The sequence below is a fragment of the Gorilla gorilla genome, chromosome 5 (genome assembly GCF_029281585.2).
Source record: "Gorilla gorilla gorilla isolate KB3781 chromosome 5, NHGRI_mGorGor1-v2.1_pri, whole genome shotgun sequence".
Taxonomy (NCBI): Eukaryota; Metazoa; Chordata; class Mammalia; order Primates; family Hominidae; genus Gorilla; species Gorilla gorilla.
The window spans coordinates 153,577,093-153,598,535 of NC_073229.2; the positions used below are offsets into that span (position 1 = coordinate 153,577,093).

Below are 21,443 nucleotides of genomic sequence, written 5' to 3' on the forward strand. Positions count from 1 at the left end.
CTGCACTCCAGCCTGGGCAACAGAGCAAGACTCCATCTCAAAAAAAAAAAAAACAAAAACAAACAAACAAACAAAAAACTGGTTGATGGGTTGATAGGTGCAGCAAACCACCATGGCATATGTATTCCTATGTAACAAAGCTTGCTTTCTTAATACATGATCATTTTGCTAAAGTCATTTTTGTGCACCTTAATGATTTCTTCTTGTTTACAAATGGTTTTAATTTAAAGAAATTATGTATGCCATCCAAAAGATACAGCCATATTTGCCTTTTCCGTTTCTCTATCTGTTGTCATTCTTTTTCCACCAGATTCTTCTCTGCAGAAGTTTAGCTTTGAGACTAGAGCACAAGAGAAATAGTGAGACTCTGTCTCTCATTTTTCCCTTCCTCTATACTGCCTAGGCCCAGAACCTAAATTAGATCAAATTTCAAAAGATATTTCTTATGAAAGCTGATTTATACACACACACACACACACACACACACACACACACACACACACACACACGCACATATTCATTTAACAAAGAAAAAACATACAGCTTTAGCAGGTTGGGAAGTGGCATTTATTAATATCATCTTCATTTTAAAAAGTGAGTAAAAATTATATCAGTAGTTACTTACGTGCTACAATTGGTTAAAGTCAGCTATACAGATAGCATGCACTCAGACTAAAGGATGAGATAGTATCATAGGTAGAGCCAAATCTGCTACTGCTTTCTTGAAATCTAAGAAGCAGAAAGCTTCTTACATTTAATCATTGGTACTCTGGAAGGCTTCCCGCCTAGTTTGCTGGACCAGGGAGCTTTCAAACTAATCAGCCTATGGTTACTGTGGTTCTGTAACAAAATTGAGACACAGCCTAGGTGATGTATCTTACTGATAATAGTGGCGAAATATTGGGAGGGTTCTTTCGCATATGTCAAGGTATAACTGTTAGGCAGTGGGTCAAGAAAGAGCCACCCTCACTAACTTCTAGGAATACAGCACCTGACAATAATTTCTACCACAGGGCTAGGAATGGCCATATTTGTTCTTTAAGACATGTGATCCAAATATTTCTGCTAATTAAACCATGGCTGTCTTAGCCCATTTGGGCTGCTATAATGAAAATATCATAGATTTTGTGCCTTATAACTGAAATGCATTTCTCATTTGTGAAGGCTGAGAGGTCCAAGATCAAGGTGCTGGCTGGTTTGGTGCCTGGTAAGGAGCTGCTTCCTGGTTCAGAGATGGCTGTCTCCTTGTTATAGTTTTATGTGGTAGAAAGGGCAAGGGGGTTATCTGGCATCCCTTTTAAAAGAGCACTAATTTCATTCTTGCCCTTATGACCTAATCGCCTCTCAAAGGCTCTGTATTAATCTCTTCTCACGCTGCTATAAAGAACTACCTGAGACTGGGTAACTTATGAAGAAAAGACGTATAATTGACCACAGTTCTGCAGGCTTAACAAGAAGCATGACTAGGAGGCCTCAGGAAATTTACAGTCATGGCAGAAGGCAAAGGGGAAGCAAGGACCTTCTTCACATAGTGGCAGGAAAGAGAGAGAATGAAAGGGGAAGTGCCACATACCTTCGAACAACCTGATCTTGTGAGAATTCACTCACTATCACAAGAACAGCAAGGGGGGAGGTTTGCTCCCATGATTCAGTCACCACCCACCAGGCCCCTCCCTCAACATGTGGGTATTACAGCTTGAGATGAGATTTGAGGTGGTGCGGTGGGACACAGAGAAAAACCATATCAGGCTCTCCCTCCAAATACCATCACATTGGGAATTAGGTTTCAACATATGAATCTGAGGAGAACATAAACATTCAATCTACAGCATTGGCTATCAGGATTAAAGTACTGACTACAGGAACTTTTAAACCAAAGACATATATAACGAAAAAAGAATTATAAAGATGCATTGTGGAAAAGGTATATTAGACATTGAAACTCAATTCTTTCTACTATCCCAGTGTTTCTCAAGCTCTAGGGTACATCAGAAGCTCTGAGAAGGCTTGTTAAAGCCCAGATTGCTGGTCCTCACCCCCAGAATTTCTGAGTCTGTAGGTTTGTGGCAGGCCCTGAGAATCTGCATTTCTAATGGGCTCCAAGGTGGTGATGCTGCTGCTGCTTATAGGGGACCACCTTTTAGAACCACTGTACTGACCCACCTTCTCACATACCCCTCTGCCTGCTCTGCTTGTCCTGACTATGTACACCTGTTTCAGGAGCTCTGCCCAATGCAAAACTCTCTCCAAGAATAGAAATTAATTTTCAGGAATCTCTATGTCGTAAGGAGATCTTCAGATACACCCTTGAATGGTAGAAAATGCCTCTTGGCCAACCCAGACCCCTCATTCTAGGAGTTTTCAAAGGTAATATTATAGAAATAAGTATTCAGCTGACAAAAGAGTTTGAGAAAACATCTCTCTTAAATTCACCAAAAAAATGTCCTATAGAACACACTCCAGGAAACTTTAGTCTAAAACTAATAATATAACTGTGTAAATGTTTCAATTCACCATTTTAAACTTTTATTTGACATATAATTCTTTTTTCAAATGAAATCCTGCCCAGAACATCAGCCTATAAAGCAGACTCTTGGCAGAATAGACATCATTTGTAGAAAACCTGAAGCACCTGGAGAATCCTACGATTCCAAGGAGCACAGTTTGAAACCCCATTTAATGCATAATAAACACAGACCCTTGTGAAGGATGCTATTGCTGGAAGGTGTCATTGAAGCCTAATTTATAACCCTTCTCCTAGAAGGGTTATAAGTCTAGACCAGTGCTTCTTTCTTCACTCCTTTAAAAAATGAACACAGGAGAACTATGTGGAAATCCAAGGGCAGGTTCATTTTCAGAGATCTCATCACTGAGTGTATTTCCACACTCAGTATTTTTAAACTGACTGATAGCCACTGCTATGACTATCTTATCAGCAATGCAGAGCTTGCGTTTCCAGCCTCCAAGTGTTATGCTACAGGTCACTGTTTTTTTTAAACTCTTACCTGAATATGCTTCGACCTACTTCTTTATTTGTAATTCTTTCTTTCTTTTGAGGTTAGAAACGCCATGCTTTAATTGCTGTAACCCCCAAAAGAAATATAATATTGAGAAACATATTACATTTCCCTGTTTGTTACTGATTGTTGTCTTAACTGCCTCTGTGGTTCCCAGCAGGAACACTCAACGGCAAAATACTCTTCATTTGGAGATGGTGGTGCCCAGCAGATGCTGAATACCATGTTTTCATGTGGCATGTTTGTTTACTAATTTACAAAATTTGTTTTACCCCCTGCAGCTGTAAATGAAAAAGCTATAAAACTAAATGAAACTCTGGGAACTCGAGACGAGGCCTTTGAGAGAAATTTGGAAGGGCTTCAGAAAGAGATTGACCAGATGATTAAAGAACTGAGGAGGAAAAATCTAGAGACACAAAAGGAAATTGCTGAAGATGAGTTGGTGTGAGTAGATGAGTTATTATTTTTTCTTTTGACAAACTGAGATTTCCAGATAATTTACAGTTTTCTAAATTTTTATCACACGTATAAGTAAAAGATGCTTTGTTTTTCCAACCTGGAGATATTTGCTATGTTATCTATCTATCTATCTATCTATTTATCTATCTACCATCTATTATTTATTCATTTACTTATTTAATTGTACTTTACCATTGTTCCAAAATGAATCAAAAGCATGTTCTTGCCTACATATAATCAAGTAAATGATCTTTTCTGGTGCTGCTCCTTCTGTAATTAGGCTAATGAGTTTGTTTTGTTAATCACCTGCATTAGGGACTTTTGGACTATCAGTTGATTTTTGTTTTAATAAAAACACCTTTGGATAAACAAAGTTATGACTTTATCATTCATGTATTGGCCAACCTATACATTTTATCATCTTAAGAAATGCTGAAAAGAAAAGTCATCAAATAATAAACACCCAATACTTTCAAATAAGAGTTGCGAATATGAGGGTTGGGAAAAGTGATAGTGATTTTACTCATGCTAAAGGACATTTATGATAACACACTCAATAAACCAGATTCTACATTCATAGTCAGCTAACTTCAAAGTGGTAGTATTACTAATACTTAAATAATTTATACCAAACCAGCAATATCAGCACACCGGAGAACTTGTTAAAAATACAGATTGTCAGACCCCCTCCCAGACCTCCTGAATCAGAAACTTTGGGGATGGGACCCAGCAAACCATGTATTAACAAGCCCTTCAGGGGATTATGAGGCATGTTAGTTTGAGAATTACTGTCTTTCAAGTATTTAGAGTTTCTTAATGACTCGGAAATTATCACTTTAGAAAAAGTAGGTAAGTTAAATCCAAAAACTTCCAGATCAATCAGTTGGAAGAAAAAGAAACATAGATTAAAATTATGCTAGTCTACTAGCATGACAATGACCTAGAATTCTGTTCACAGTTTCTGAGCAAACATAACAATATTCATCATTACATTCAAAGTAATAGAGAAAAGGTCTCAGTACAATGAAACAAGTGGATTGTTTGATTTTGGTATGTGAAGTGAATCTTAAAACTCATTTCATCAATCAGATTCCTAGAATGACATGAGACCCCTTCTGATTCAAAATGTTATTTTACTTACAAATTTAAAAGGTTTCTTAAAAATCTGTTTCGCTTTTATTTTAATTAATTATAAATGGTCTCAGGTACCAGTTTTCAACTTGATTTAGCACACAGTGAATCTATTTTACATGTTTTCTTATTTTCTCATTCTTTTCATGTTAGCATCTCTTTGTAACATGGTTTAATACCAATAAACCCTAAGGCAGTGACATGAGCTCATTGTCTATTATTGGGCTGGGGGTGGTTACAGAGCTGCAGAAGCCCTTCTGAAAAAAGTGAAGAAGCTGTTTGGAGAGTCCCGGGGGGAAAATGAAGAAATGGAGAAGGATCTCCGGGAAAAACTGGCTGACTACAAAAACAAAGTTGATGATGCTTGGGACCTGTTGAGAGAAGCCACAGACAAAATCAGAGAAGCTAATCGCCTATTTGCAGTAAATCAGAAAAACATGACTGCATTGGAGGTGAGTCTTAGGGGCACTTTTATCTTAATCTCAGAAGGTTGGGGACTGCAGGGGCAGTGTTGAACATGGCTGGACTATTCAAGTTGATGCACATTTACAAAAGTCAAGAGTGACAACTCTGAAAGGGGGCTTCTAAGAAACAGAACAAGAAATGACTTTTTTTTGTTTTGTTTTTAATGACCAGTTACCATCACCCAAAGAATCAAATAAAATTTCGATAAATTAAACTGTTGAAGATGTTTAAGAACACTGTCATACAATGGAAGAAGTTCTTTACAGGGAGTCAGGCGACCTTGGTCTCAATGACAACTGTGCCACTAACTAGACATACAAATTGGGCAAGTCAATTAATCTATAAGCATCAGTTCCCCAAATCTACAATAAGTTCATTATACTATAGCATACATATAGGGTATCTTCAAATATTCATATCATATTATTTTGCAGCTTTCCCAAACTAATTCACAAATCTTGTTCAGAGATCTTGCTGCCAAAAATCATAGAAGTTCCCTACACTTTCAAATTCAATCTGAGCACATGACAAATAGCTCAATGAATTGAGACCAGAGCTTGGAAAAATTTTGGTTCCTCTTTTTCTATGCACTGTGTTCTATCCAAATGATCTTTTAAAAGGAACTAACATGAATAGATCAGGTCTGTGTTATTTTCTCCTCCTTTTCCACACAGATAAGAGTTACTTCTCAACTCAAGAAATTATGGGCAGCCTCTATCTTTTTAAGAGTTCTGATGGAACTAGAACTAAAACAGATTCCTCCATTATTTTTTTCTTCTTTTTTTTCCAATTTCTTTCTTAATCTTAACATAGTAAATAATCACTTTTCCTAAGAGTAAACTCAGCACATATAACAGCAGCACCCTGTATTTGATATTAATATTTAAACAACAACAACTTTCTCCCCAGAGACAAATTTACCTTTGCTGTTTTCAAAGTATCTGACTCCAACAGGTCAGAAAACAGCAGCAGACCTATACGTCTTCTAACACATAATTTCACCGTCAACAGTAACTCAGCACCCTCTGGCATATAGTATGTATGTAGAAATGTTTGTTGAATGACAGTAACAATTGAATACAATGAACCAGGATTTTTTAAATCTATTCATTTCTATTTTCCTTTAGATTAAGTAGTAAGAGGAAGAATTACATTTTTTTAATATATTTTATTTCCGTGTCCCTCTTCTGGGACTTAGCCTTGTCATTCTGGTAGAATATTGAAGAGGCTTACTTTTTTTCTTCACTGATGCACCTAACCAATTTGGAGTCTACTGACATGCTAGCAGTATTCCAGAAATACTGCTGTGAGGCAGGATGCTGGGCCACTGTCCTATCACATGCTCCAGCATGATTCGCCCTGCTCGGTGACACACCAGCCGTGTGACTTACCCGAAGGTGCACCTGTCTATTTTATGGCAACAGTTTGATAAATGAAAATTACCTGTGTGGAAAGCATAGTAAGTATTTGAGAAATATTTCAAGAAGAGTTATATGGCACAGTCAATAGTACCTTTAGCTATTCGTTTCTTTTAGTGATGTTTAAAACCAGAAGTCATCATTCTTGGGCACCCCTACAAATACCTGGAGCTTATGTATAGTCAGTATTGAAATTCTAAGTGGTCCTTTTTGGATTTTCCTTGTATGTGCCACGCTTAACTAAAGACTTGTTAAAAAGTTACTGGATAAAATAGATAAACTAACTGAATCAATATGAATAAGGCATAGATTATTTATGGTTGCTTAAACAAAATAAATAATTTGGTTGCTGCCAAAATGGCTGAAAATCACGTGGAGTGTTTGTTAAGCCAACAGGTTTCATGGGCTCCCACCTAGAGAGTCTGTGTAGGCTGCTCTGGGGTTTGGCCCCATGTCTACATTCTAACACTCTCCCTGGGCTAATCTGATTCCTATACAGGTTCAAGGAAAACTGACACATTACATCTATTTGATTGAATAATAAGCTGCATTTTAAATAAATAACTCCCTTATAAGTGTGTCCACAATGAAGGTAACATAATTAATACCCAACTCAAAAACTTTTTATTTATTTTAAGGTGGTATGTAATTTTCTTTTTAAAAATTTTATCAAGCCTCTAATTCATTCAGGAAATGTGCTAGACACCAAAATTGATTGTGTCAATGATGAGCCCCCTTAGAGCAGCAGCCTCAGCGTAACCTAGCAACTTGTCAAAAAGACAAATTCTTGGACCCCATCCCCAAATGATCAACTCAGAAACTCTGAGAATGGGGCCCAGAAATCTGTGTTTTAAAAATTCCTCCAGTGATTCAGATGCAGCTTCAAGGTTGAGAACCACGGGTATAAACACTAAAACACCATCTCTGATTACTTCAAGTAACTTGTATTTAGTGGGAGGTACACATAAGCAAACCACTCCATACACTACCATAATTATCACAGGGGTAAGCAAAGGAGGGAGTCTAAGTCACCCCTGAGTTTAGGAAGAGCTTTGTAGAGGCCCTGACAGTTGTGCTAGATCCTAAAGGGTAAGCACTGGGTCACAGAAGAAGAAAGAGAAGAACATTTCAGAAACTGGGAAAAACATATACAAAGGCATGGAGGAAAGAAAATGACATTTTGGGGGAAAGTTCAGTGGTTTGATAGGCTTGGAAAGAAGACTGCATGTGAACGACTGAAGGGATAGAAAGAAAGAGAAGACAGGCAGAGTGCAGACCTTCAGTTATAAGAGAATCGCATTGTGAGACTAAGCTAAGGAATTGGTTTTTATCCTGAGAGCCATAGGAAGCAATTGAAATATTGCAGTCATGGGTTAAAATAAAATATTGCGGAATTTGAGTGGCTCACTTAAACTGAATAAATGGTTTTTTATCGGAAAATAGTGTGATATTAGGCTAGAAAAGTAGGCTGAGATAATATTTATCTACATGTCTGTCAGGTACCTACCATATCAAGGTACTGTTGGTAACCAGGGTATTTGAGGTTAAATAGAAATGATTCCTGGCCTCAAAGAATTTACAACCTCCTGAAAAATTCAGACATGTTAACCTTTCATTCTACATAATACTATGATAATATTGACTGGGAGATTCAGCAAAAGGTTCACAAAAATGACAGCATCATAGCAGAAGTGGAGAGGAATTGGAAGAAAGACAGAGCAACAGGAACCCCAGCCAGGGCTTTGGAAGTGTAAGGTGATCTTAGGAAGTGTCCAGTACAGCAGAAAAACTTTCAAAAGCTATGTAAAAATCTGTAGCAGAGAAGGCTCTGGAATTTGGAGCCAGATCATAGAATGCTTTGGATGCAGCCAACTAGATGGTGATGGAGTTGCAAAGGCATTTCCAGCAGTGGAGAGAGGGCTAAGGGAACTGGGGACGTCATGGGCAGAAAAGAGAAGACAAATATTTCAGTGAAGCAAAATAATATGTATTGAGCAGTCTATCCCCAAATCTACCATTATATCCTTGCCAAAGAAGGCAGTGCGGATCAAGTAAAGAGTAAGTTGCTACATAAAGAATACACAGGCCAGCCTGAGCAACATGGTGACACCCTATCTCTATAGAAAAATACAAAAATTAGTCGGGCATGGTGGTGCGTGCCTGTGGTCCCAGCTACTTGGAGGCTGAAGTGGGAGGATTGCTTGAGCCCAGAAGTTTGAGCCTGCAGTGAGCTGTGATCATGCCACAGCACTCCAGCCTGGATGACAGTGAGACCCTGTCTCAAAAAAAAAAAAAAAAAGAAAAGAAAAGAAAAGGAAAATAAAAGAAAACAAGAATAGACAGGAAGATAGCTTTTGCAGGTTCCTGAAGAATCTACCACACCAACACACCAAAAAAAAAGAAAGAAAGAAAAAGAAAGTGTTCAATTTGCAAAGCTCTGGAATAAATAAAGATCTAATTAATTACAAGTTAAAAGTAGAAATATAATCAACCTTCATATCCAAACAATAATTGAGCAATTATACTTATGCCATACTTTTTGTAGAATAATTCTCCCTATACATAGGCCTTTCTGTTTCTTAAATACTCTAAGTTTCCTATCTTAGGTATTTTATATGCTACATCATTTTCTATCTGTGCCTCTCTTTGTTTTTATTGTACTCATCTAATCTTTCTTTAAGAATATATTATATATTAATTTACTCATTCATTTTATCTCTCCTCCACACAAGCCATGAGGAACATGTGTTCTTCCTCACATCCCCCAATCCTAGAACAGTATCTAGCAAAGGCAAAACAGATTTTTTTCCATGAATAAATAAAGTGCCATAGAACAAACCCAGATACTCTATACTTCTGTCAATATTTGTGAGCTCCAAATTTCCATCTTTTCTCGGTTCAAAGCTAGAACCCATCAGTATCTAATCTACCCTCTAAAATTTCTTTAACCTTATCCCAGCACTCTGGGAGGCTGAGGCAGGAGGATCATGAGGTCAGGAGATTGAGACCATCCTGGCTAACACGGTGAAACCCCATCTCTACTGAAAATGAAAATAAAAAAAAAAAATACAAAAATAAAAAAATTTAGCCAGGCGTGGTGGCAGGCACCTGTAGTCCCTACTCGGGAGGCTGAGGCAGGAGAATGGTGCGAACCTGGGAGGCAGAGCTTGCAGTGAGCCAAGATTGCTCCACTGCACTCCAGCCTGGGTGACAGAGTGAGACTACGTCTCAGAAAAAAAAAATTCTTTAACCTCTTGATCATCATTTCTGATTGAGTATGATAAGAAGCACATTTTGATCTTTGCATGACAATTGACTCCCTACAGTGACTCAATTAGAGCTTTTACAAAAGATTCTAATTCACTACTTTATTGAAGTCAAAATATATATAGCTCTTCAATTAACACACGTGTGGAAATAGTTTCCCTGTTTCCAGTGGCACAGCATTTTAAATTACCTTGATCCATTAATTCAAACAAGCCATGTTGTAAAAGATTCTTGTGTTTCTGTACATGCTATACTTTAAGTCAGTTCATACAAAAGCTAAGGGCTAAAATTGGCAGTTGTGTAAAAGAATGTTAGACCCTTGGAAGATAAGATATGACTTGTAATCAGGGATATTGTAATCAGGGACATTGGGACTCTTCCTACATTTGTTGTCTGTGAAGAGTGAATAACATATCAAAACTTCCCCTGAATTAGTGATGGGAGTAGCTGAATGAGCCAAGTGTCAGCAGCACAAGTCCCAGGAATGGACTTCATTTTCTTTTTTCTTTCTTTTCTTTTCTTTTTTTTTTTTTTGAGACAGAGTTTCGCTCTTGTCACCCAGGCTGGATTGCAATGGTGCAATCTTGGCTCACTTTAACCTCCACCTCTCGGGTCAAGTGATTCTCCTGCCTCAGCCTCCTGAGTAGCTGAGATTACAGGCATGCACCACTACACCCAGCTAATTTTGTATTTTTAGTAGAGACGAGGTTTCACCATGTTGGCCAGGCTGGTCTCGGACTCCTGACCTCAGGTGATCCACCTGCCTCGGCCTCCCAAAGTGCTGGGATAACAGGCATGAGCCACCGTGCCTGACCCATTTTTATTTATTTATTAAAAAATATTTATTGAGGAAACTCATCTACATACTAGAGATAGTGATACATAAGACTGTCTTTATGGAATTTGTGTTACAGTGCAGGAGATAGTCACTAAACCAATAAACAAGCATAAGCTATAACCATAAAGTCTGGATGCATGGGCTGATATACATAAGTTGTTTATTGATATGTAATACATGGTATGTTGCATGATATTGCATAATAGATTCAATGTGTTGTCCTTCATTAACAATGTGTAGTTCAACAGGCTGTGCCTTTCTGCTAGTCCCTGTACATGTATCTGTGATGCATTGGTATTTCTGATTTTTATTACATAATCTTTGTTTTTAGCAACTCCCAGCAAAAGTAATCAAGACGAATCAATCTATATAAAAAAGAAAATAATATTATCTATGTTTCTACCACTCTGTAGAATATAATTCAGATAAATGGGTTCTAAGAAGAACAAAATAAGAACAAAATAAGATAATTTTCAGGGGACACAAACATTCAGACCACTGCCCTTTACTTATTCAATTTCCCACTTATGTAAAAAGTGATCAACATGGGATCCAAAGATTGGAATAACAAAATGCTTACAAACTGTCTGGCACATATTGAGATCTAAATGAATTAGCATTATTGTCTGTAGAAAAAAACTATAAGTGGTCAAAGCTTAAAATTATAATTGATGCAGTTAAATCTGTAGGTAGAATGGTGATTTCAGGAATAGGAATGAATCAGAAGTATAAAGAATAAAATAAGTAAAAAATAGACCCCAAATGGAGAAATAGCAATATTTGTCTCTCACTGATTTTACTCTTCTAGGCCAGGATTGAGTTTCATGTAGTTTTGAGACAAGCTATATGTTCCAAAGAAAAATTATAATCTATTCTCTCATGAAACAGTCCATTAGGTTGATTCTTCCATGTGATAGTTTCTCAATTTCTTAAAAAGTATTTTCCCTAAGTTTCCTTAAAAATCTCACTTCAAATTTCACAGAACTCCCATTGAATACATCTGCTTATGTTTATGCTCACAAAGTACTCATTTGTATATAGATTCTAGAATTCAATATGTAGTACCAATATAACTATTCAGCACTTATATTTTAGTTAGAAATGGATGCTCCATCTTTCTTTAAAAGTAGTTTTAATTCCTTAACTAGTATCGCATAACTTTTCTTCGCTTGGATGACTTTCTCACAACGAGAAGAAGAAATAACCTGTACAAGCCTCTACATAGAAGAACTCTTCAAGGACTGGCTAAGTAGTTTATATTATTCTTATCTAGCCACATTTCAACATGATGTACCTTTTTTGCCAAGCTTTTATTCAAACAGCTCAGGAAAGTCAGGAATACAAGAGGTAGGATTTTATGAAAATGCAATATTGATGTCTTGTTCATAATGGTCTACAGAAAAAGAAGGAGGCTGTTGAAAGCGGCAAACGACAAATTGAGAACACTTTAAAAGAGGGCAATGACATACTCGATGAAGCCAACCGTCTTGCAGATGAAATCAACTCCATGATAGACGTGAGTATTGGGTAAAACTCAAAAGAGAGATGATAATGAATAAATGGGAGCCGATGAGAAAGCTCAGTAATAGAAGCAAATACTAGTACTTGTTTTCTTGTGGAGATAAAATTATTTTTGCATTATTCTACTGTGACCATGCCTATCTATTGGTGACAACTGGAATATCACTTTGTTCTCCCAATGGACATGAGTGTTTGTGTAAGTGTACTCACACATTCACACATATCTGTTTTTGTCCACAGCGATGAAGGACATTTCTTGTTCCTAGAGCAGCACTTACAATCTGCTTCAATATTTATATAACATTAGTTAAAAGACAAATGTAAATTTACAAACAGGCTTTTAACATGTAATGTCTAATGCATTACATAGAGTGATATGTGGTCATAGAAATGCAAATGGCCTAAGAGATCCTAATGACATGTATACCTATGAAGTGGCATTGTTTAAATAGACAGGCTTTTCTTGGTCTAAGTTGGTTTCTTAAATTTCCTAGTCTATTCCATTAAATAATGACTTTAATTCTCTATTCTTTTTGCTATGTTAGCAAGTTTGAAGTTTCATTTTAAAACTAAACATGTGGGCCAGGCACGGTGGCTCACGCCTGTAATCCCAGCACTTTGGGAGGCCGAGGTGGGCAGACTGCCTGAGCTCGGGAGTTCAAAACCAGCCTGGGCAACATGGCGAAACCCCGTCTCTACTAAATATTCAAAAAATTAGCCGGGTGTGGTCGTGGGCACCTGTAATCCCAGCTACTCAGGAGGCTGAGGCAGGAGAATTGCTTGAACCAGGGAGGCAGAGGTTGCAGTGAGCTGAGATGGCACCACTGCATTCCAGCCTGGGTAACAGAGCAAGACTCTGTCGCAAAAAAAAAAAAAAAAAAAAAAAAAAAAACTAAACTAAACATGTGTAGTTATGTCTCATAGAGAAATTAGTAAAAGAGAGGAGGCTTGAATTCACTTGCTTAAAATGCCCTCTTCTCTACATATCAGTATGTTGAAGACATCCAAACTAAATTGCCACCTATGTCTGAGGAGCTTAATGATAAAATAGATGACCTCTCCCAAGAAATAAAGGACAGGAAGCTTGCTGAGAAGGTGTCCCAGGCTGAGAGCCACGCAGCTCAGTTGAATGACTCATCTGCTGTCCTTGATGGGTATGTCATTTGTTTTTGGAAATGTTTGTGTATTTTGATGCTTGTCCAAAGGTTTTGACTAGCATAAATAGTAGAGAATCATTTTCAAATCCTGATTTCTGTTAATTATGAACACACTAGCTATATGGCCTTTCTGTGGATAGGCTTAATTAGGAGGGTCTGGGCAAAGCTTCGCTACAGCAGCATCAAAAGTCTGAGTTACAAGTAGACTCAAATATGGCTTAGTAGGAAGTGAACATAGCCCTAGGCTACACTTAGAAAAAATTATTTTCTGTTCTTTATTAAAAAGCACAGTGGTTGCCTTATTAGCATTTTAAATAACATATATGAAAACACATTCTGTTTCAAATTTCAGTTTCATGTTTCTAATGGAATCAAAACAATTTATTGTTAAAAGGATGGCTTTTGAAAATTTGGTCCCATACGTAGTCTTTAAGTCTTTTTTATTTTTCCTTTTTTAAGCTCCAGGGAGATATTACATTTTCTCCTGTAAAATAGCAGCTTATTCTAGCTGGGATTATTACATAGGTCATAAGAGGGAGAGTAAAGAGGGAAGTATATATTTGACTTACAAACAGCCTTCTGTGTATAACTGATATGCTTTTCCTACAATTTTGGGATTGTCGTAATTTAATAGCGGTGCTATTAGCCCCAAGAATAATTTGCCCAAATAAATCTACATCACATGCAAAGCTTTGTTCTCATACTTAATACTTACTGTTATAAAGAAAAGATACTAATGTTTGAAGACCTTGGACAATATATGAACTATCATTTTATTTTATGTCAAACTTTTGCCACTTTATAATGAAGGGTGGGTGGCAGATGAAACACAAAGCTAGGTATCATCAGATCCAGGCTCTAAGTCCTTACTTGGGGACATATTGGTCATTTGGCCTGAAACAGGCCATTTAACCTTCTGAAATTCACTTAGTCTCTTCTGGGAAGTGCACCTACCCCAGAAAGATTTTGTGAAATTAATTTCAGTAATGTAGTACAAGTGCTCTGAATCTCACAGCATGCTTCACAAATAAAGTGAAGAATTGTCTCATATCACACACCTGCTAGAGCACCTGGTTGCAGAGACTTTTGGAGGATGCTATGGGTATTTAAGATATGTTGGTAGTATTTCATAGCTGAATTATTAGAAATATAAGTTTAGGTTATAGAAGACTACAGGACAATATAATAAGCAGATACTTCACTATTATTTGGAATTGTCATAGATATATTGGCCATGATCATTTGGAAGCCAGATTTCTTATAATTAGGACGTTCTTCATTTGAGTACCATTGAGTGCCCTGACATTCTTTTTTTTGAATCATCCCACCAGAATCCTTGATGAGGCTAAAAACATCTCCTTCAATGCCACTGCAGCCTTCAAAGCTTACAGCAATATTAAGGACTATATTGATGAAGCTGAGAAAGTTGCCAAAGAAGCCAAAGATCTTGCACATGAAGCTACAAAACTGGTAAGAAACAAATGGCACATGTGCTGGGAATGGAAGTCAACCTTTTTGAATTTTTCAAATGTAAGTCAGTCTGGAAAATCCCAGTAATTGGCATATTTGTTTTGGGTTATTTTTGAAGACCTCTTTTTAAATTTACCTAAAATAAATTCTCAGTATGCTATAATTGTAGCAGAACTCTTTTCTCAGTCACCCACTACCACTGTTAGGGTCTTAGAATTATCTCAGAAACCAAGCAAGTTTGTGCTACCAACTCACAAAATAAAACAGGCAAAGACAACACTCTGGATAGGGAATTTTATCACCATTATCTCAAATAGCATTAGTAAAAAAGAAAAAAAAGTAACCATTGCATATAATCACACACAAGTTGGTTACATATGAAGTTTGGCTATAAAATGCACTTTTTAATAAAAACATACTGGATCATATGCTTCTAAACAATTTATACCATGTTTATGAATTAATGAATTTTTATGAATTTTTGAATTAAAAAGCTCTTAACCTTTGGCTACAATCATTGTTCATAATACATTTGGAACAAGTATTTTAGAGTTTGGGCATTCCAAGTTCTATCACATTATTTGAATGCCTTCAATGGTGACAAATCTTTATGCTTTAGATGTAAAGCAACATTTTGTACATGAGTTGTGTGATAGTAAGTTGGTAGTACTATTTCAGGTTAAAAAAATCTCATAGGAATCATCCTGAATAAAATGTTCAGAACCATCATTTATTTATTTTGTTTCACATAGAACCTACCAAACACATGAGAATTTTTTTGGGGAGAAATCTGATTGGACATTTGACTGTGAGTGAAATACACATAAGCAGTGGTGTTAAACTGATCAATATTTTCTTTGCTTCAGTGGTGGGCAAAAATACTTTCTAGGATTTAGGGGATATTAGAGATATCCCCTAAATGAACCAGTCTTAGCAGGTTCATTTTGTGATCATAATGAAACATCATATTCTATGAGCAATTTGTACTGTTTTTGGTTTCTCTTGAGTGAGCCCTACTAATGCCGTATGTTCTGTTGACTTCTTATTCAAAATAGTGGCATGATCATTGCAGAAGCATTTCTATGTTCAGTTATCCTTTCAGAATGAATCTACTTTTCAAATCTAAACTAAATTTTAATCCAACTTCTGATAGATAATTTTCTATTTTAAAGACCCTAATTTCAAGTTCACCATTTTCATTTCACCTGTTTTATTGTATGATTATTTTTAGCACCTAAAATGGTGCCTGGCAAATAGTAGGCACTTATAAATGAATGAGTGAATTTTTTCATTATAATTAACACCTTTTATGCCTATTCATAATCTTTTATACCAATAAAAATTTGTTATAGTAATTGCTTCATCCTTATAAATTTCTTGTAACATTTTATGATAAGGAGGTGTTTAATTTTACCCTAATTTAATACCTTTAGGAAAAATCATTTTTTGCCAACATGAAGTGTGCACTTACTTCTTACCACCCATGCTTATACATGGTAGGCTAACCAACCTCAAACAGAGAGTGATGGTGAGTTGTAATGCATTACACCATGTCTGCTGTTATCATTATTCCTTCTCTCTTTCCACAATCATTTAAAAATAATTAAATGTCTGAAAAATTACAAAATAAGTGCTATAGAGAATCACTGATTTATTAAATGACTATCGGATAAGAAAAAGAAGACAATCTGTCCCAGAAATTTTGTTGGAATGTTTTTCATGAACAGAATGAATAAAATTTTAGTTTAATAGATCAGTATAATATAGTTCTACTTTGCTGGAAAAGAAATATATTTGAAAAGCATTACGTTGAGTAATTACCTAGATAGGACTAACATCCCATAAATATAAGATCTGATATAAAAGCTATAGCTCAACAGAGAAGAATGAGATTAAATGTATTATTAAGTATAGAAGAGTTCAAAGCTTAACAATACAGAAGAGTCCTCTACTCCTTTGAGTCTAGCCCTATAAAGAAGGAGGAATGTTTTCAATAACTTAAAAGGAAAAACAAAGAAACAAGTTATACATTTGCAGGAGAAAAGGAAAAGGTCAAGTAATAAAGCAACCAATGACCACTATGAAGAAAGTGGAGGTCAGACAATTTGAGAAGAAAAAAAGCATTGAAAATACCATAAGAAAAGAAATAAAGAAATGATAGAAATAACCTCCAAGCATAATTAAGACAATGTTTAAAATCAACTTTGATTTTTTTAAAATTTACTTGTCTTCCTATATGTAAACACACATAGACAATCAAGAATCACATTGAAAGGAAAATATGAGTGAGAAGGAAGTGGATCCTTTATAAGCAGGAGAAAGCTAATACGATTTGTTTGTACTGCAGTATTATTTTGTAAAGAGTAATAGCTACTTGTCTTGCATAACTAATTTCTTTAAATATCAGAATGAAATGTTATTTTAAGAATTTAGACATCATGAAATAACAAATGCTATTTTTCTATTGGTGTCAGGTGAGGAAAGTACTATAAAGCATTTGTTTTCCTACATATAATCACCAAGAAAATATCTCATTCAGTAATTCTCTAGAGGGTGCAAGGAAAACAGAAAGGAGATATGTCACTCATAAAATGGAATAAAAATGGAATATGGACATCAGTAATTTTTTCTCATCTTAGTTGCTTTGATCCTATAAGAGACTCTAAAATAACAGAGAATTAGATGTTTTTACAACATTTCCAGGTCATAGTAAACTCAAAGTCTACATTATCTATCAGATCAGATTTTTAAAATTGATGAATGTATTAATGTTCTCTAGAAGGACAGAACTAATAGGATAGATGTATACAATAAGGGGGGTTTATTAAGGAATATTGACCCACATCATCACAAGATGAAGTCCCACAATAGGTCATCTGCAAGCTGAGGAGCAGGGAAGCCAGCCTGAGTCCCAAAACCTCAAAAGTAGGGAAGCTGACAGTGCAGCCTTCAGTCTGTGGTTGAAGGCCTGACAGCCCCTGGCAAACCCCTGGTGTAAGTCCAGGAATCCAAAAGCTGAAGAACTTGGAGTGTGATGTTCAAGGGCAGGAAGTATCCAGCATGGGTGAAAGATGAAGGCTGGAAGAGTCAGAAGATCTGCTCTTTCCACTTTCTTCTGCCTGCTTTTATTCTAGCCACACTGGCAGCTGTTTAGATGGTGCCCACCCACATTGAGGGTGGGTCTGCCTCTTCCAGTCCAGTGACTCAAATTTTAATCTCCTTTGGCAACACCCTCACAGAGACACCCAGGAACAATACTTTGCATCCTTCAATCCAATCAAGCTGATACTCAATATTAATCATCACAAGTCCACCCCTTGTCAACTTGAACCCATACACATCTCCTGAAATCACACATAATCTCCAAATAAAGACAATAATAACATCATAATTATACCTAACATAATACAGCTATCCCTTGTACAATCAGAAGCACACTAATCCTTAACCTAAATGCTATTACATAAAGTTAACAACACTTAAATGCTGATACGAAGTCAATAAATTTTATGTCACATGATAAAGGAAAAAGAAAGCAAATGAAGATATTTTCCTAGTACAAGTGTATACATGCACAAACATATTCTTAACAGAATAAGGAGGAAATATATGACAATTACAGTCTTCATTTCTGCAACTGGCCACGTGGTTGTAGCTGGTATTGATGACTACCTTCTTCTACTAACCATTATGTATTCGCTTTGCCTTCTGCAAGCACCTCAGTGGGTCATGGCTTTTTACCTGGTGGGGTGACCCAAACCTTTATTCTGGAAGGACCTGTGCCATTTGTAGTCCTGTCTGGATTGGGTTGGATTGGGTTGTTGTAGTTTCCCATTGACCTTAAACACAGAGGATGGTAATATTAAGAGATGCCCTATGGGATCTCCTGTATTCCATGCGTGCTCTTCGTTGCCTTCATTGTGGAATAGTAGACTGATTTCACCTTGATATTCTGGGTCAATTACCCAGCCAACACTGTAACCCCCTTCTTAGCCTGTTGACTTGGAGGTAGGAGGGCCCCAATTGGCGAGGTGGTAATCTTAACTTCCAGTTTAATGGAATCATTGTTGTATCACTTGGTGACAGCATTCTTCCCTCTGGAACTAAGATGTCTAGGCCAGTAGAACATAATGTTGTGGGAACAGGAAGCAAAATTTTGCTAGTGGGTCACTAGCGGTGATGGTGAATGGTGCCACTTCCGCTTCCACCCCTTGATTCTGGGACCCGTGAACACTGGCTATGGGAGAAACAGTACCATATTTTGGACACTGATTCAAGGCATACACAGCCTTCTGGAGAACTTTGCCCCAGTCCGGCAAAGTATTGTCACCTAGTTAGCATTGTAATTATGACTTCAAAAGGGCATTCCACAATTCTATCAATCCAGCTGCTTCAGGATGATGGGAAACATGGTAAGACCAGTGAATTCCATGAGCATGAGCCCAGGGCTGCACTTCTTTAGCTGTAAAGTGAGTGCCTTGTTCAGAGGCAATGCTGTGTGGAATACCATGACAGCGAATAAGGCATTCTGGGAATTCACAGATGGTACTCTTGGCAGAAACATTGGGCGTAGGATGGGCAAATCCATATCCAGAATAAGTGCCTATTCCAGTGAGGACAAACCTCTGCCTTTCCATGATGGAAGAGGTCTGATATAATCAACCTGCCACCAAAAAGCTGGCTGATCACCCTGAGGAAGGATGCCAGACGGAGGGCTCAGTGTTGGTTTCTGCTGCTGGCAAATTGGGCACTCAGCGGTGGCTATAGTCAGGTCAGTCCATGTTGCTGAGCCTATGCATAACCTCCATTCCTGCCACCATGGCCACTTTGTTCATGAGCCCATTGAGCGATGACAGGGTGGCTGGGGAAAGAGGCTGAGTGGTGTACACAGAATGAGTCATCCTACCCACTTGATTATTAAAATCCTCCTCAGCTGAGGTCACCCGTTGGTGAGCACTCACATAGGATACAAATATCTTCACAGTTTTTGACCACTCAGAGAGGTCCATCCACATACCTCTTCCCCAGATTACTTTGCCACCAATTTTTTAATCATGCTTCTTCCAAGTCCCTGACCATCCAGCCAAACCATTGGCTACAGCACATTAATTAGTATATAATTACACATCTGGCCATTTCTTCTTCCAAGCAAGTGCACAACCAGGTGCACTGCTCAAAATTCTGCCCCCTGGGAAGACTTCCCTTTGCCACTGTCCTTCAGGGATGTCCTAGAAAGGGTCTGTAGTGCTGCAGCTGTCCACTTTTGGGTGCTACCTGCATATCTTGCAGAATCATCTGTGAACCAGGTCCTAGTCTTCTCTTCCTCTGTCAACTGATCATGGGGAACTCCCTGTGAGGCCATCAGTGCAGGCTGGGGGAGAGAAGGCAGGGTGGCAGGAGTGGAGACCATGGGCATTTGAGCCACTTCCTCATGCAACTTACTTGTGCCTTTAGGACTGGCTCGAGCCTGATCATGTATATACCACTTACAGTTGATGATGGAAGGCTGCTGTGTATGCCCAACTTTATGGCTAGATGGGTCAGAAAGCATCCAGTTCATGAAAGGCAGTTTAGGTTGCATGGTGACTTGTGACCTACAGTCAAACGTTCAGTTTCTACCAAAGCCCAGTAACAGGCCAAGAGTTGTCTCTCAAATGGAGAGTAGTGATCTGCAGAAGATGGCAGGGCCTTGCTCCAAAATCCTAGAGGCTTCCACCTCTAGGAGTCACCTATGGGAGCCTGCCAAAGGCTTCAAACAGGATCCCTGTCTGCCATTGACACCTCAAGGACCATTGGATCTGCTAGGTCATATGGCCCAATTGGCAGAGCAGTTTGCACAGCAGTCTGGACTTGTTGCAGAGCCCACTTAAAATTGGCAGCCTTTCAGGTAACGCAATAAATGGGCCCATTTTAACACACCCAGGAACAATGCTTTGCATCCTTCAATACAATCAAGTTGGCACTCAGTATTAACCATCACAGTGAATGAATAGATTTTCTATGATGTTGACTCCTTGGAATGACCACCAGAGGCAATAAGCACACTCTCAGTGACACGAGGATATGAGGCCCTCCTCTGCCCATTTCCACTGGAAATGTCTTAGATGTCTTAGTGCTTTTCAATCAGGTATATCCAAACAACAAACAAACAAATAAAATAAGACTAATGCAGAATGAATTCCATAGTTCAGGTTCTTCAAGATAATGGAAAATTATCACATAGTCTCCACCTGTTTTGAAACATTATCTTCTTTCCTTCCTTTCCTTCCTTTCCTCCCTTTCTCCCTTTCTCTAAGTCAGTGGAATAGTCTAGTTTAACTTTGATGTAGAAAATTTAGGCAGTCCTCAACCTCTCTAGGTATGCTGAATTTAAAAAAAAAAAAATGACATTTTTACTTCCCATGGCAAATGGAGTTCTCCTCTTTCTTCTGTTCCTCTTCTTCACCTTGCAATGACTGTCATTTTGTAAAACTTTCTCTCTGTCTCTGTCTCTCTTACACACACATACACTCACAATGTTCCTTAATATCTTCTAATCCTGAATTTCCTTTCTCAATTTGTTTAGTTAGATCTTCACTAGAAATAAGTATTAGAAATTGGGAAAAGTTTATACTGGTTGTATTAGGGTTCTCCAAATAAACAAAACTATTAGGAGATGGGTAGATAGATACATTGATTGATAGATGACAGATAGATGAAT

At 37.5% G+C, this 21,443-nt stretch overlaps 1 protein-coding gene across 6 annotated transcripts in view; it reads left to right on the forward strand.

Annotated features, from left to right (window-relative positions):
• Positions 1-21,443, forward strand: part of LAMA2 (laminin subunit alpha 2) — a 631,365-nt gene that overhangs the window by 504,295 nt on the left and 105,627 nt on the right. For all 6 annotated transcript variants that reach the window (XM_055391635.2, XM_055391626.2, XM_055391631.2 and 3 more), the window contains 5 exons: positions 3,299-3,461; positions 4,849-5,059; positions 11,995-12,111; positions 13,107-13,270; positions 14,605-14,743. In XM_055391635.2, coding sequence (XP_055247610.1) covers positions 3,299-3,461; positions 4,849-5,059; positions 11,995-12,111; positions 13,107-13,270; positions 14,605-14,743 — 794 coding nt within the window. The remainder of the gene's footprint in view (positions 1-3,298; positions 3,462-4,848; positions 5,060-11,994; positions 12,112-13,106; positions 13,271-14,604; positions 14,744-21,443) is intronic.